At 36.0% G+C, this 17,312-nt stretch overlaps 1 protein-coding gene across 1 annotated transcript in view; it reads left to right on the plus strand.

Moving 5' to 3' along the window:
• The first annotated feature begins 4,973 nt into the window (after window positions 1-4,973).
• The window catches only part of LOC149753688 (uncharacterized), a 72,876-nt gene continuing 60,537 nt past the window's right edge, over window positions 4,974-17,312 (plus strand). Inside the window, exons 1-2 of the mRNA XM_089930366.1 lie at window positions 4,974-5,543; window positions 6,141-7,138. Of these exons, the coding sequence (XP_089786492.1) occupies window positions 4,974-5,543; window positions 6,141-7,138 (1,568 nt within the window). The remainder of the gene's footprint in view (window positions 5,544-6,140; window positions 7,139-17,312) is intronic.

Consider the following 17,312-nt stretch of genomic DNA (forward strand, 5'->3'; position numbering starts at 1 on the left):
TCCTTTTTGCTATGATGACAAAAAGGGGGAGAAAATATATTGAATAGACATGTAAAGGGAATCAATAAAAAGAAACCTTTTAAAACACAAAATAATTTGTTCTAAGTGGATTTGATACCTCGAGGCTCATTATCTCTCTGTTGGGGCTCCTAAAGGAGTAATCTCCAGAATCTATTCAAGGAATATTCGGAGATTAGTCGAATCATACTCAAGAACAAATTGGCAGATTTTCTCTCTAAAAACAAAAATCCAAGTTCAAAAGCTTCAATACACTAAAAGAAAATTCAGAGAATCTAAACAAAGTTGAATGCATGTGTTGAGGGGGAGAATCTGAAATTTTAAGAAAGCAAACTCATTAAATATATATAAGCCAAACAATTGATTGCATGACATGAAGGCTTATATAATTCTAAATGAAAGGGGGAGCTTTAACTTCAAAATTTACTATTTCACACCTTTCAGTTTTGGATAAATTAAATAACTAGACACTTGAATTTATTTTAAAATTTTACTATAAATCTCCTTGTTTGTTGAGCAATTCACTTTACATATACTCAATGTTTTGTCATCATCAAAAAGGGGGAGATTGTGGAGTGATTGATTATAACCCTATTTGATTTTGATGAGCTCAAAGCATTTGAGTATATCTTATGTTGTACTAATGAATTCAATCTAGTGTTTCAGTCAAATACTTGTAAATTTATGGTTAAGTGTCTCTAGATTTGGTGCAATACATCTTGGATAAGTAAAGAACTCAATTTGAACCAAAGTCTGAGACTCGAGTCAACTCCGAGAAATTACGAGTCGACTCCAAGCGTATCAGAAGCACTGGCACGAGCTCGAGTCGACTCCTGTACATTACGAGTTGACTCCGACTGAGAACAGACAGACGGACAGAAAGAATCATCTCAGAACCTGTCAACGAGTCGACTCCTGAAGAGCGCGAGTCGACTCCGATGCTTGCCGAGTCGACTCCAGAGAGTAACAGACAGAAAGACAGAGAAGCTATTTTGGACCCTGAGAGCCGAGTCGACTCCTGAAGAACTTGAGCCGACTCCGATGGCTGGCAGGTCGACTCCTAAGGAAGCGAGAGTCGACTCCCAGAGAAAAACAAGGCAAAAGTCAGAGAGCAAATTTCGGACACTGTGAGCCGAGTCGACTCCCGCAAAGTCCGAGTCGACTCGAAGACAGCGCAACCCCAAAGACAGAAGACGGTATTTTCGTCTCTGAGAGGCGAGTCGACTCCAAGACAGTTCGAGTTGACTCCAAGGCAGCGCGACCCCAAAAGACAGAAGACTGTTTTTCGGATATTGAGAGCCGAGTCGACTCCGAGATAGTTCGAGTCGACTCCGAGATGGCACAAGTCAACAGACAGAAGATCGAGATTTCTGGGTCTGAGCGCCGAGTCGACTCCCAGAATTTTCGAGTCGACTCGAGTGAGCAAACTTGAAAATAAATCTCAGGATTCCTTGGAACGAGTCGTCTCCAAAAATGCCAGGTCAGCTCCGGACATTGGGGAGTCGACTCCAGGTTGAGTCGAGTCGACTCCCAGTCGAGACAGCACTTTAATTCAAATCCAGAACAGTTGCCGAGCCGTCTCCAGAAAAGCATGAGTCGACTCTTGCAACAGGCGAGTCGACTCCAGATCGCGCGAGTCGACTCCGATCCCAACGAAAACATTGTCAGGAGTTGCAGAATGTGCAGAACGGCTAGAATATTGGGTCTAACGGCTAGTTTTCATAATGGCTTAAATAGCCACAGAGAACTGTAGCAAGGTAGAGAAGTGACATTCCTTTCAAAGAAAACAAGAAATCTCTACCTACCAAAGGATTTCAAAGGGAATACACCGAAAAGAAGGAAGAGGGGCATTAAACTCCATCCAACCAACTCTTTCCAGCATTCAAGAAGTCTCCGTCAGTCATCAAGTCTTCGAGACATTCAAGAGGAGACCCCGAGTTCGAGAAGCCCTCCTCTACATCTTCATAAATTTGTTTGAGGGCTCTTAACTTCTCTATTATTTATATCGCTGAATATCTGCTTGTTAAGAAGCTTTATTTTTCTGTTTGTTTTTCAAACCATTTGTTCCTTACTTGATTCAATTAGGGGATTGAATCAAGGGTGTAAAGGTTTGTTGGTAAGCCTAGGTTGAAACCAACGGTGTAAGGGTTTGATTGTGATCCCGGAAAAACAATCGGGTGGTTCTAGTCGGTGAGCCTGAGAAAACCGACCGAGTTCATTGTGATCTCGTAAAACAACAAGTTAGGTTGTGAGCTTGTAAAACAACCAGCTGTAATCCGAGGGATTATAGTGAATTCCCAAGTGAGGCTTGGGGAGTGGATGTAGGAGCAAGGGTTAGCTCCGAACCACTATAAATTTTCTTGTGTTTGTGATTGCTTTATTGTCTCTTACTTTCCTTTCATTCACTACATATAGCAACTAATTAATCCACTTGCAAAAGTTTTAATTAGTTACTCACAAAGCTTTTAAATTGCAATAATTATTTTAAAACCCAATTCACCCCCCCTCTTGGGTTGTATATCTGGGCAACAAGGTGATAGCGTCGCAGAATATGCTTGGTCCGCTGATGTGCTTTAGGTTTCTTTACCTGAGCTATGGCTCCAGTGTTATCACAAAATATAGGAACTGGACCATCAATGGAAGGTGCCACTCCCAGCTCGGTGATGAACTTGCGCAACCATACGGCTTCTTTAGCTGCATCAGATGTTGCGATGTATTCTGCTTCATATGTAGAATTTGCCACTGTATGCTGCTTGGAACTCTTCCAGCAAATAGCCCCATCCTTAAGAGTAAAGATATATCCCAACACTCTCTTGCTATCATCTTGATCTGACCGAAAACTTGAATCGGTATATCCTTCAAGTTTTAAATCAGAATCACCATAGACAATGAGGATGATAGTGGTATTTTGATGATTAATACAATAATCAAGAGTATGTTACAAGTTAATTCGATACATCATTTATAAGTCTGTTACTCTCAGTACATTAGTATAATAAGATAAAGATGAATTTCATTGTTTATATGGATGAATCTAACCTTAAGTTGCAGCAAAATGTGGATTGAGTCGACCCCAAGGTTGATTGAGTCGACCCCGGCACATCAAGAAAGCATCTGGCACACTTCTGCAAAAATGGCACGGATGAACAGTAGTTGGGTCGACCCAAGCAAAGAATGAGTCGACCCAAACCTCAAGCCTCTCAAGCCTCAAGAAACAGTTCTCTGGAAACACTGAGAGGGTCGACCCAAATGAAACTTGAGTCGACCCAAACTTGAGTCGACCCTAAGTTAACATGAGTCGACCCAAAGGCAATGACATTCAAAAATAGGTTCTTTGGAAACCCTGAGAGGGTCGACCCAAGTGGAAGTTGAGTCGACCCAACTGAACCTTGAGTCGACCCAAAAAGATGTTGAGTCGACCCAAGTGAAGGAAGGTTGAAATGCAAGGTTCTGTGGTTCTGAGAGGGTCGACCCTAGCAAAGGTTGAGTCGACCCAAGTGAAAGTTGGGTCGACCCCAGTAAAAGTTGAGTCGACCCAAGCACGGGCAGAAGCATAACGGCTAGTTCTGCAGAAGTACTTTTTGACCTTCCAACAGTGAGTAACGGCTAGTTTTTGAATTCTAACCATTAGGGCTTGTCCAATGGATGAAGGAAACTATTTAAAGTGACACTATTCATCAGAGAAAACATCATTTTGCAAAATATCAAAGATTACACAAGAAAGACAAGTGCCCTAATCTTCTTCATCCAAGTGCTTCATTTGAAGAGTGAAAAGAAAGTGGTTGAGCAGATTCCAAGAGACATTAAGAGCTCCATCCACCCTTGAAGAGTGAAGCATTCCTGACAGAGAAGAGAGAAGTCTCATCAAGCGATAACTATTCTCTAAACTCTTCTTTGTAGATTATAAATGTTATATTTGCTCATCTAGGAGCTTAAACTTTCTTCCTTCTTTTATTAATCACCTTGTAAAGGTTTGTTGGTGAGCCCGCAAAACCAATGGAGTAGGTTTATTGGTGAACCCGTAAAACCAATTGTAAAGGTTTGTTGGTGAGCCCGTAAAACCAACATAGGTTCGTTGGTGAGCCCGTAAAACCAACATAGGTTTTTGGTGATCCCGGAAAATCAAAGTGTAAAGATTTTTGGATTGTGAGCCCGAAAAACAATCTAACTGTAATCCGCGGGATTATAGTGAATTTCCAAGGGGTCGCTTGGGGAGTGGACGTAGGTGCTTGGGAGAGCACCGAACCACTATACTTCTTATGTGTTTGTATTGTGCTTTGTTATATTTCACTAACTCATCAATTGACATAAGTAAGATAGTAAAAATTAAGAGAAACCAATTCACCCCCCCTATTGGCTTGTCACCTTGGGCAACAAGTGGTATCAGAGCAAGGTGCTCCTATAGTATTTGTTGATCTCAGAATCAAGAGTCAAAGATCATGACAACCCAAGTGGGATGTTCTATGAGTGAGGGGCAATCCACAAATAGACCTCCTCTATTTAATGGCACAAATTACACATACTGAAAAGCTAGGATGAGGATATTCATTCAAGCTCTAGACTATGAACTGTGGTATATTATAACTAGAGGACCTCACACACCCACAATTAGTATAGAGGGCACTATCATACCCAAACCAGAAATGGATTGGAATGAAAGTGATAGAAGACTAGCACAATTAAATGCTAAAGCGATTAATGTACTTTACTGTTCACTAGATGTAAGTGAATTCAATAGGATATCTACATGCATCTCTGCAAAAGAAATTTGGGATAAACTTGAGGTCACACATGAAGGAACTAATCAAGTTAAGGAGTCAAAAATAAACATATTAGTACATAAGTATGAATTGTTTAAAATGAAATCCACTGAGTCCATAACTGATATGTTTACTCGTTTTACTGAAATCATAAATGGGCTAAAGAGTTTAGGAAAGTCTTATACTAACTCTGAAATGGTGCGAAAAATTCTCAGGTCTCTACCAAGAGTTAGGGAGGCCAAGGTAACAACAATTCAGGAAGCAAAGGACCTCAATACACTGCAATTGGAGGAACTTCTAGGATCACTCATGATCCATGAGTTGACCATGAGGCAAAATTCAGAAGATGAGGTCAAGAGAAGAAAGACCATTGCCCTAAAGTCTACCACTCCAAAACAAGAAACTGAATCGGAAGAATCTGATGATGATGATGAATTTGATGAAGAAGGAATGGCTATGCTTGGAAGAAAATTCAGAAAATTTATGAGAGGTAAGAAGAGATTTCATAAAAAGAAACCCTTCTTCAAAGGTAGCTCAAGCAAAGAAAAGGGTAAGGACAAAGAAAAGAAAAAGGAAACACCTATTTGTTATGAGTGTAACAAGCCCGGGCATTATAAGATAGATTGTCCGGAATTAAAGTGGATGGCAAGAAAACTTAAAAAGAAGAACTTCATGGCTGAATGGAGTGAAAGTGAGGAGTCAAGTTCGGAAGAGGAAGATCATCAAGAGACGGCCCAAATATGTCATATGGCCAATGACGATGAGGTAGATTCTGAACTTGAATGTGATTTTACTGTTGATGAATTACATGATGCATTTTTAGAACTCATGGAAGAACACAAAAAACTAATCAATAAAAATAAAGTTCTAAAAGAAGAAAATCAATCTCGTATCAAAGATAAGCTGAAACTATCTCATAACTATAAAACATTAAGTAGGAGACTCACAAATGAAACCAAGAATTTAATTGCTGAAAATGTCAAGTTAAAAGAAGATGCTGAAAAATATAAATTCTTAGTAGACAAGATTACTCTTAGCTCAACCAAATTAAATATGATTCTTGATAGTCAAAAAGCTGTATATGATAAGGCTGGATTAGGATATAAAACAAATAGAAAATAAAAATACTTAAAGAACATATTTGTAAAAGCTAAAAACGAAAATATTACTTGTCATTGTTGCAATAAATTAGGACATAAAGCATATGAATGTAACTATAGAAAGTCCAGCCAAAACAAATTGAGTAATAATTATAAGCTTAAATTCAAGAAAGTTTGGGTTCCAAAAGGAACATCAAGTACTAACCCTAAAGGACCCAACATAGTTTGGGTACCTAAAGCTCATTCTTGATCTTGATTGCAGGGGTGTCTTGCAGCTAATAAAGTGGATAAACGATGGTATCTAGATAGCGGCTGTTCAAGACACATGACCGGTGACGTAGACCAATTTGTCACCTTGGAATCTAAGAAGGGTGAAGTAGTAACCTATGGAGACAATGGAAAAGGGTATATCATTGGAAAGGTTAAAATTTTCATTACTCCATCTACCTTCATAGAAAATGTCTTATTAGTTAATGGTTTGAAACATAACCTACTTAGCATAAGTCAATTTTGTGATAAAGGGTTTAAAGTCACATTTGAAGCATCAGTATGCATAATCACAAATCCTAAAGATAATAGCATTGTACTTATAGGGCAAAGGCAAAGAAATATTTACATGGTAGATCTTCATGAATTAGGCAAGAAAAATGGATTATGTTTAATTACTAATGAAGAAAAGAAAAATGAAACAAGTTGGCTTTGGCATCGCAGACTAGGACATGCTAGTATGGAATTAATATCAAAACTAGTCAAGAAGGAATTAATAAAAGATGTGCCAAAATTGATCTTTGAAAAGGACAAAATTTGTGGACCATGCTCATTAGAAAAACAAACAAAATCATCCTTCAAATCAAAGAATATAGTATCAACAACTAGGCCTTTTGAACTCATACATATGGATCTATTTGGACCCACTAGAACTGCGAGTCTAGGAGGGAAGAAGTATGGACTAGTTATAGTAGATAATTTTTCAAGATATACATGGGTTTCATTTTTGGCACATAAGAATGAAGCATTTTCAGCATTCTTGAAATATTATAATTATATCATAAATGAAAAGAAGCTCACCTTAATAGCAATTCGAAGTGATCATGGAACTGAATTTGAAAATCAACACTTTGAAGAATTTTGTAATGAAAACGGTATCTCACATCAATTTTCAGCACCTAGAACGCCTCAACAAAATGGGGTTGTTGAAAGAAAAAATAGGACTTTGGCAGAAATGGCACGCACGATGTTGTGCGAGTCAAATCTTCCAAAGTACTTTTGGACTGAAGCTATAAACACTGCTTGCCATATTCTAAATCGGGTATTAATACAACCTATAACCAAGAAAACTCCTTATGAACTTTGGAAGAATAAGAAACCAACCACTAAATATCTTAGAGTATTTGTATGTAGATGTTTCATTTTAAACAATGGCAAGGAGGATCTAAGTAAATTTGATGCCAAGTCAGATGAAGGTACTGAAGGATTTTAGCATGTTATAATGCGCAGCGGAAGCTAGGGATTTTAAAAATTTCTTAATAAAGTCCCTATGCATGAAATCCTTTTAAGCCTAGATCACCTTAATGATTACAATCAAATGATATAAAATAAATGCAGAATTAGTAGAATACCTCAAACACTAATCCAAAGTGTACAATCTCCACGAGGCGTCCATGTGTCCGCCCTCCAATGGTGATCCACACGAAAACTTGATCAAGACTTTAGCTCCAAAGACTTTTGATCCTTATTGCAGAATTCTTCTAAAGAACTCTAATGGCTTGCTTTCCTTCCTTTCTATTTTTCTTTAGCCTTCTAAAATCACTTCTAATCCTTTTTGTCCTAAAGAAGACCACCTTGTCTTGGCTTAGGACACACTAGAAGCAATGCTAGAAAGAAAGAAACTAATGTAAGAAAGAAAGAAGAGAGGAGTGGGGTGGAATTGGAATAATGAAACCCATGGAGTGCTAACCTATTTATAATAGGTGTGGGGATGCATCTCCAAGGGATGCATCCCATCCACACATCCTCTCATAAAAGGGCATCATCTAAAGGGCCATATCAAATAAGAGGAGGTGCAGATCAAGTGAGAAGGTGTATCAAATGATATGTCCTTTCATGTGGTGCCATATTTTGACCAAGTCAACATTACATGCTAATCACATGTCCATCACGCCTCACCTCTTGATCTTTCATGATGATGATCCAAGGGCTCCAATGCAAGGCGCTATTCACTTGACCCATTATGTCTTCATCCAATGGTGGGATTAAGATCCAATGGTCAATTATGGTAGCCATCCTCTAACCCAATCCAATTGGGTTAAACCAACTCTCCATTATGTCTTCATCCAACGGTAGATCAAGATCTAACGGTCTAGATTGAATGATTTATTAATTCTAATCCAATTAGACTCAAACCAAGCCAATTAGGTGCCAACTCTTGGCTAACCCATATTAGAATATGATCTAATCAAATTAGATCAATTAAGAATCAGATTCGAATCCAATTCGAATCAGATTCAAATCCAATTCGAATCAGGAGCTAAGGTTTGCAACACCTGCTAGGATGTTTATCTTGCAAACATGATCTAATCCAATTAGACCTTTGATAAGTTTTCTTGTGTGTGACCCATTGGGTTCCATACTTAGCCAGCAATAGGTGTGAGTGCGAGTTGACCCAACTTGGTTAGAACTCTTCTAATCGATTTAAGTCCAAACTGCGCGAACCCGAACTTAACAATTAGAATCCTTTCTAATTGGTGATCGAATTAAACTCTTTAATTTGATCAAACCTATAAAACAAGATTGACGTCTAGCAACGTGTCATGTCTACCCAAAAAATATGGAATTTGGTGGAAATACCAAAAATACCCTTCAGTGGCAAGTTACCATGCAATTCAATCCTTTAATCAAACTGCATCCCAAATATGTATATGAGTATGAATATATGTCAAACTCAATTTCATATTCATATTTTTCTCAATCTTTTAATGATAATTCAAATAATGAAACATTAGAAACTCTTTCTAATTTTCATTCTGCTTTGATCAAAGGCTTCCTGAATTATCATATGATTAGAATAAATAGGATGCTATCTTCTCTTACTAGAAGTGATTAATTCCTTGTTGACCTACTCATAATCTTCGTACACAATTCACCATATCCAGAAGACCTCGTACATAACTTATTGTCATGAATGAGTGTAAACCAAAATATGGGTTCATGTGCACAACATACCATGGTGATCTCAGGTCATAGGATCAGTTGCACAACTCCCACTAAGAGAATCATCTTTTGACATGTAAGTAAGACTTCATAAGATTTCTCTTTGTAGGTCAATTCAGTGAACTCATTCCTCTAATGAGCACCCACATCTTTGTATTAGTGTCTCCACACAAATGATTGTGAGATCAATCATCCTCTGCATCAAGCATACATAAGACATGCTAGTCTTTCCGGTAATCATTGATCCCCGACTCAATGTACCAATGACTGGTGTTGCCCAGTAGATACAACCCAAGAGGGGGGGTGAATTGGGTCTTTTAAAACTTTTAAGCTACTTCTAGCACTTTTTGATTAATTATGCTAAGTTGTATATATGCGCAGTGAAAGTTAAACTTAGCGACAGTTTGATGTATAGAATGTGACTTGATTGAGTATGCTTGCAACTAAAGAATTCGCGGATAATAGTTAAGCAAGCAATTTATCTAAGTGAGTAAGTGTGTGAGTTAGATAATGACAAAAAGCATTACAAACACAGCAAACATATAGTGGTTCGGTGCACCCCAGCACCTACATCCACTCCCCAAGACTTCTTGGGAATTTCACTATAATCCTACAGATTACAGTCGGTTGTTTTACAAGCTCACAACCCAACTTGTTGTTTTACGAGCGCACAACGAACTCGGTCGGTTTTCCCAGGCTCACCGACTAGAACCACTCCGATTGTTTTCCCGGGATCACAATCGAACCCTTACACGTTGGTTTTACCCTCGGCTCACCAACAAACCTAAACCCCGTTGGTTTTCCCTTTGGCTCACCAACAAACCTTAATCCCGTTGGTTTTCCCTTTGGCTCACCAACAAACCTTACACCGTTGGTTTTCCCTTTGGCTCACCAACAAACCTTTAACCCCTTGATTCAATCCCTTGATTGAATCAAGTTACAAGATATTAAAACAAAGAATAAGAACAAATCAAAGCTTCTTAAACAAGCAGATATGACAATATAAACAAATAGAGTAAAGAGAAGCCCTCAAACGAGTTTTGAAGATGGAGGAGCTCGGCTTCTTCTTTACTTGATCCTCCTCTGATTTGGCATGAAGTAGAGGATCCCCGAGGCAGCACACGGATGGAGAGGAAGCTTTCGGATTCACTTGGATGCTCTTCTTCTCTCTATTTCGTTTTGGATGGCCCTTTTGTGCTTATGGGAGATTTCCTTTGTAATCTCTTTGAGATCTCTTTCCTAGATGATCTCTCCCACTTCCATGCGTTCTCTCCTAGCTCTCTTCTTGTTTTTATAGCTTTAGATGGCGTGGAAACAAGAATCTAGCCGTTAGAGACAAAAATAGAGCCGTTGGAACCAGTCTGCACCTCCTGACAATATGACCGTTGGGATCGGAGTCGACTCGCGCGATCAGGAGTCGGCTCGCCTGTTGCAGGAGTCGGCTCGTGTTTTACCGGAGACGACTCGGCCACTGTTCCAAATTTGAATTAATGTGCTTGCCTCGACTGGGAGTCGACTCGTCTTAACCTGGAGTCGACTCGCCAACTTCTGGAGCTGACTTGGCAATTTCGGAGTCGGCTCATCCACTGAAGTCCGTGGATCCAATTTTGAATTTTGTCCTCTCGAGTCGACTCGACTATCCTGGGAGTCGACTCGAATCCCAGAGTCCGAACTCCCGATCCTCTGTCTTTTGGCTCGTCCAGTCTTGGAGTCGACTCGAACTTCCTTGGAGTCGACTCGGCTCTCAGTTTTCGAAAGTTGGTCTTCTGCCATCTTAGTGTAGTGCTGCCTTGGAGTCGACTCGAGCTGTCTGGGAGTCGACTCGAATCTCAGAGTCGGAAAACTGATCCTCTGTATTTTGGAGCCGCGCTGCCTTGGAGTCGACTCGACTTGTCTTGGAGTCGACTCGCCTCTCAGAGACGAAAATACCGTCTTCTGTCTTGGGGTTGCGCTGTCTTTGGAGTCGACTCGGACTTTGTGGGAGTCGACTCGAATCTCAGTGTCCAAAAACTGCTTCTCTGAGTTTTCCCTTGTGTACCACTGAGAGTCGACTCTCGCTTTCTTTGGAGTCGACCCGACAACCATTGGAGTCGACTCGCATTCCTCAGGAGTCGACTCGAATCTCAGGGTCGAAAATCCCTCTCTGACTTTTCTGCCTTTTACACCCTGGAGTCGACTCGTTCTACTCTCGAGTTGACTCGCCAAGCATTGGAGTCGACTCGAATTCCTCAGGAGTCGACTCGAAGACTATTCTTTTAAATTTTCCTTGAATTTGCTCCTCCAATTTGAATCTTTTGAACTTGAGACTTGGGCCAATAACTTGTAGCTTTCTTCCAACTTTTCTTGAGTGCTTTTAGAGGCCTTCTTGTGTTCTTCCAACTTGCTATGTTCCTTGCAACATAAATATCTTTCTCCTTGCAACATAAACATTAGTATCTATACTTCAAGGTTTTGTGATCATCAAAATCAATCTATGAATCAATCTTTGGGTCATCAATCTCCCCCTTTTTGATGATGACAAAACTTGGAGTATATGCAATATAAAAGATATTGTATTTCTAGAAGTAATACATAGCTAAGTTGCATGAAGTGGAAAAACATATATATTTAAAAACATACTTCATGATAATGCTTTAGATTTAATCAGCTTAACACAATCAACATATTTAAATTTTAAGCTGATTTGTATTCAATTCAAAGTAATAAAGCATTCTGAGTATATAGCATATACTTAGATATTTCTCCCCCTTTTTGACAACATCAAAAAGATAGTGAAACATTAAGTACAAAGATCAGATCAGAACACATCGAGTGTGAATTCAAGAGATTTTCTAATTTGATACCACAGATAGTTTTCTAATCAAGTGTAGGTGGAATCTTCCTTAGGTTAATTCAAGAAGTACCACAAATGATATTCAAGGAAAAACATGAGTGGAAATCTAACCTCTCTTTAATAATAAGTATGAAAGCTTGTTCATTGAAGAACGTTTGCCCAATCTATTAAGTATTTTATCAACATGAGAGCAATTTAATTGATTTTCAGAGTAAAAGATCAAAACTTATATACTTGAAAAACATATCATCATGTTGGATCATGACTTCAAAGTTCTTTTTATGATAATAAGAGCATTGGGGCACAAATACCAAAATATGAATTCATGCAATTTATGATATATCTTAGAGCTCTTTTAAGGACTTTCTTTTATTCCTTTAGAAAATAAGCACGATTTGATACATATATAAAAATATGAATTGGCACAATATTGAAGTTCTAAAGAGCAAGCCAATTAGGACTCATTAGTGAATTCCAAAATAGATTTTCTACGAGATACTCAAGAAAATTTAACACGTTATTCTCCCCTTTTTTCATTAAATTAGAGGCTCTTAAGATCAACTATTTGAATTGCAATTTGGTTCATGATTTGTGCAGAAGATATATTAACCAAATAACATGCCTCAAGGTGTATCATAAAGATTTTCAGATTTAAATTTCAGATGATACATATTGGAGAGTATTAGGATCACTTTTCATTTAGTATTCTTTCCCTCTTCTATAGATTTATGTAATTAAGTTCCGTGAGACCTCTCCTTCTGAAATTTTCTTTCTCCCCCTCTATTGATCATTCCATTTAAGAGTTTAGAATTTGAAGATAATGTTCATAAAATTGTCAATCTCAAAAATATATTTTCTATAAGTTTCAGCTCATTTTCATAAGACTCAAGGTTTGAGATAAGACAGCCTTTATAGAACTCATCTCAAGGTAATTAAAGCATGTCTTGCAATATAAGGAGGTTCATCAAAATCAATCCATAAAATTCAAGGTATGCATCAAATTAAAGTTTCTTTAGGATAAGATACTGAATATCTAAAGCTCCCCCTCAAAAGATGCATTCTTCTTTAATCATTCTTTTCTTTGGTTGAATTTCAGAATTTAATAATAAACGTGAATAAAACTGAAATTCTATGTTATCGAGAATGTAGAGTGATCTAGAATTATTCAAAATTTATAGTATTCACTCTATATATATATATTCTGATGATAGTTTCTAAGAATGTAGGAGAGAAAAACATATAGATGATCATTGAGGTATGTGTATTTATAGAACTCAATTTCTTAATCACAGTTCTTCAGCAATGTATACATGAAGCTCAATAAATTTTTTAAATATTAAAATAAAGTCATATATTTTAAAAATATTTACTTGCAATCAAGATCATCGTAAGACACATCATTTGAATCAAAATTAGTATACTTTGAAGATAAGAAATGATATGTTTCGGATGCGTATCGGAGCAATCAAAATAAATTCTGTTTTTCTTACATTAACATTTTATTTAGTAATCATATGGAGTTTAAACTTTTATACATAATCGGATTCTGAATTACATAGGATTTTCAATAGAAGCTTTCTAAGTCATAATATGAGATATGTATCTTTCACAATGTAGCTCATCTTAAATTGTTACGATTGAAAAATACATATTTCAATAACATTAAAGCACTTTCAGAATCTTTGTGTTTAATTTTGAGTTTCGATACACAATAAAGGATATTTTAACAAGTATTAGGACATTATGTATCAAAGTTAGGCAAGTAGAAAGATAGATCAAAATCAATTTATTTTCCCTAAATAGAGATATTCTTCTCTTCTCCTTTCTACAATTTTATTTAGCTTTCAGATTTTAACAATGATTGTGAATGACAAATCTGAAATTTCTTTTCAATAAAACTAAACAAAGATGTTATGTAGTATTTCATTCAATCAAGTTGTCCAAGTATGGGGAACTACAAAAAATATTGAGAACCCATAATTTAAAATATCATGCTATATGCAAAATATAGTGTGTGTTAAGTCATACATTAAAATATTAAGAACAAGCATGTCAAGGATCGAAATCAATTCTTTTCGAATTAACTCCCCCTATTTAAATATAATCTTCCACTAATTTCATCCTTAAGGTGTGTTTCCAAGTGATTAAAACTTGACTTGATTCTTCTTATATACTTTCATTTACTTTGTCATTCATTTTTACTTTCTTATGCTTTATACTCTATTTGCTCCCTATCCGGTGGAGTTGGGAAGGGGCACGAGGTACTACCACTAGCCTCCCTCTTGTGCCGTCCCTAATATGCCCTACACCGAATAGTTGGGTCAAATAGTGCCGGGTACTACCACTAGCCTCCCCATTGGCACCATCCCTATGATGAGCAATATAGAAAGGTTAAAATGTTCACTTCAAACTCTCCCTGTTTAAGTGTAATTAATTGTGGATTTTATCCCTTCCAAAAGAATGCTCACACAAGTCTCACAAATGTGCCGAATATATTATGTTCGTTTTGCTTTTCCTTAAGATTGAAGTATTTGCCTTTACTTAGATTTTACTTCTCTTGAATAACATCCATTTTCTTTTCTTTATCTCTCTCTCTTTTTGTTATTCTCAAGTAATTTACATGAAAGAGCAGAATAAAGAATATGCAAACAACATTTTCATTGTGCTCAAGGATTCATAACTTCTCACAAGTTATTTTACATCAAAATTTTAAGCATATACTTGTGTATTTCATGGTTATGACACAGACAAAGATATATTTTAGTTTGGGCAAACCATGAAACAATTTCTAAAAGTATAAGTCAGTCAATACACATATAGACATGATATCAAAAATTAATAATTAAAGAATTTAATCATGCCATAATAGGATTTAAGTTATTGACTTAGCTCAATTAATTTGTGAGAAAGGTATCTAAAGTTACCTATTCATTGTATGTTCTTCAAGCCAAACTAGATTTCTTATGTGTGAACTTTTGGCTGAAGAAGATCCTCTCTCTTGTTTGCATGTGAATGTTTAGTGTATCTTACATGAAGATATCCTTCAAGTTGAAATTTCTCATTTTTCTTTCTTGAAGGAAGGTTATTAGTTTCTTTAAGATATAAAGCATTCATCCAACATATATATTTTTTAACTAGATGACTCAATATAAGATATGACAATAGTTGCATGTTGAGTCACTTTACTCAAGAGATTCCCTAAATATAAGCAAGCACATATCACTTGAACTAAAGAGATAGTTTCATTAAATCAGATGGTTCAAGGACAAGCATGTGAGGCAATAGGTAGATTTATCAAGGTCAAATCAATTTCTTATTTTCAAAATCAATTTAGTTTAGATTTTATTCAATAAGGCACGCTAGCTAAGTTTTAATCAACTTATCTTAAACAGTTATTTCTATCACAATTCAGATTATGATTTATTTGTTTATCAATAAAATATGATTCATTAAAGTTAGATTGATGTCTTGCACAAGGTCACATAATGAGCATACAACCTGGTCTACTAGCTGTATGATAAAATAATTATTCTATCATGCTTCAATACAGCTTTAAACAGTAGATCTATTTTGCTCATTCTTTTCAAATCCTACAAGATGGGGTCATAGACATACCTTCTTCATGCCAATCTTCTATGAGAGTTTTCTTGTGGACTAACATTGGTCAATGAAGATCCCCTTTCCTGTTTGTCTTAATTTGGAGTTTGAGAGAAGATGTTAATTCATTCATCATACATATTTCAAACTCACCTTGCAATATAACTCTTCATTAGTAGAACCAGAAATGATGTCATTAATGTATACTTTGAGCAAGTGAGGTGTCACACATTTTTTGATGCAAAGAATTATCACTATTACCTTCTATCAAAAAGGTTATTTAAGCTTTTATATCATGCTCTTGATGCTTGTATCAAATCATATATTGCTTTATCATATTTGTAATGAGTGTTTTCAAATATGGTGGTTATTTAACATATATCTTCTTTAATAAAGTAAGCACATAGGAGTCCATTCTACACACTCATTTGATGGACTATAAAGCTCATAAAGCAAGCAAATGATGATGGTGATCTTTACTTCTAATCATGCAAAAATTTCATCAAGATCTATTTCATCTTTTCTTAATTTAGTCTTTTAGTAGTCATCACTTTTTCTTCATTAAGAGCATATCTGAAAATCCAAGTTGGTTCTAATTATTAACAAGTTTTTCAGATTGTTATATGTAAAAGATTAACCATATACATACATAATTTAATTTTAGTATCTTGATAATAAATCATTAGTCTCATAAAGAATAAAATACCTTGATATTTTTGCAACTAAAAACTTTTCATTGAATACTCTATATGCATTGCTTGATGAATGATATCCAAGGATAGACATATCTCTATCAGATTTGGCATTATTTTCATAAGAGCATATCAAGCATAACATGTACGACTGAAAAATATGAAAGATATGCAATGGTTCATTTTTCATTTTTTTCAGAAGATCAAAATTTTCATCAGAAATAGATCTAATAGAAATCATATGTATGACAAGCAGTGATGATAGTCTTTTTTAAAAAATGACTATCATACATAATTGTCTTTTTCATTTCTTCAAGAATTCTATTAACCCCTTTTTACTTATGATGTCCATGGGGCTGAAATAATTGAATTTAATACTATTTTCTGTATAACTTTAATCTGGATTTTGGTTTTCAACACTGTGCCATGATCTTCACAGTTTGGAAACCTTTTTCATTTGAAACGCTTCTACAAGATTTAGTAAATACAGAAAAATACTTCAGTTTTATTCTCCAAGAACAAGTCCAATGTAAGCTTTTGAAGACTTAGAGATGGAAACAACATCTTTAGATTTAGAAATGATTTTTGTTTGTTTCCTTAGTTAGCATGCATAGCAAAACTTTGACCTTTAAGTAGATAATCTAAGCAAGCCTATGGCAAGGTCTTTTGAGATTAAGTACATACTAGCATGAGTTGATTCTATGTGCCAAGGATGGTTTCTTTAATCTTGGTATTCATAGTGCATATATTCAAAAGCATACCAAGTACACATTATCATATTGATGATCAATAAAAATAATGCCATGGATAAAAATTCTTAATCAAGCATATAGAGGGTTCATAGAGTTATTTTTAATGAATTAATTAATCATTTAGCAACTTATCCAATAGTGAGTGGAGCATACAAAAAAAAATGAAGTGATTTGAATATATTTTCTTTTCATACCCAAAAAGACAAATATCACTTATATCACAAAAATGATTAATACTTTCAAGTTATGTTTTAATCAACTAATAAAGTAATTTCAATACGAGAAGATGTAAGAATTACTTATTTCATCCTTTCTTTCATTTAAATCATTCTTTTTAATTACATTTTAAA

The sequence above is a fragment of the Phoenix dactylifera genome, chromosome 4 (genome assembly GCF_051530095.1).
Source record: "Phoenix dactylifera cultivar Ajwa chromosome 4, Ajwa_hap1_PhDact_Kaust_v1.1, whole genome shotgun sequence".
Classification (NCBI taxonomy): domain Eukaryota; kingdom Viridiplantae; phylum Streptophyta; class Magnoliopsida; order Arecales; family Arecaceae; genus Phoenix; species Phoenix dactylifera.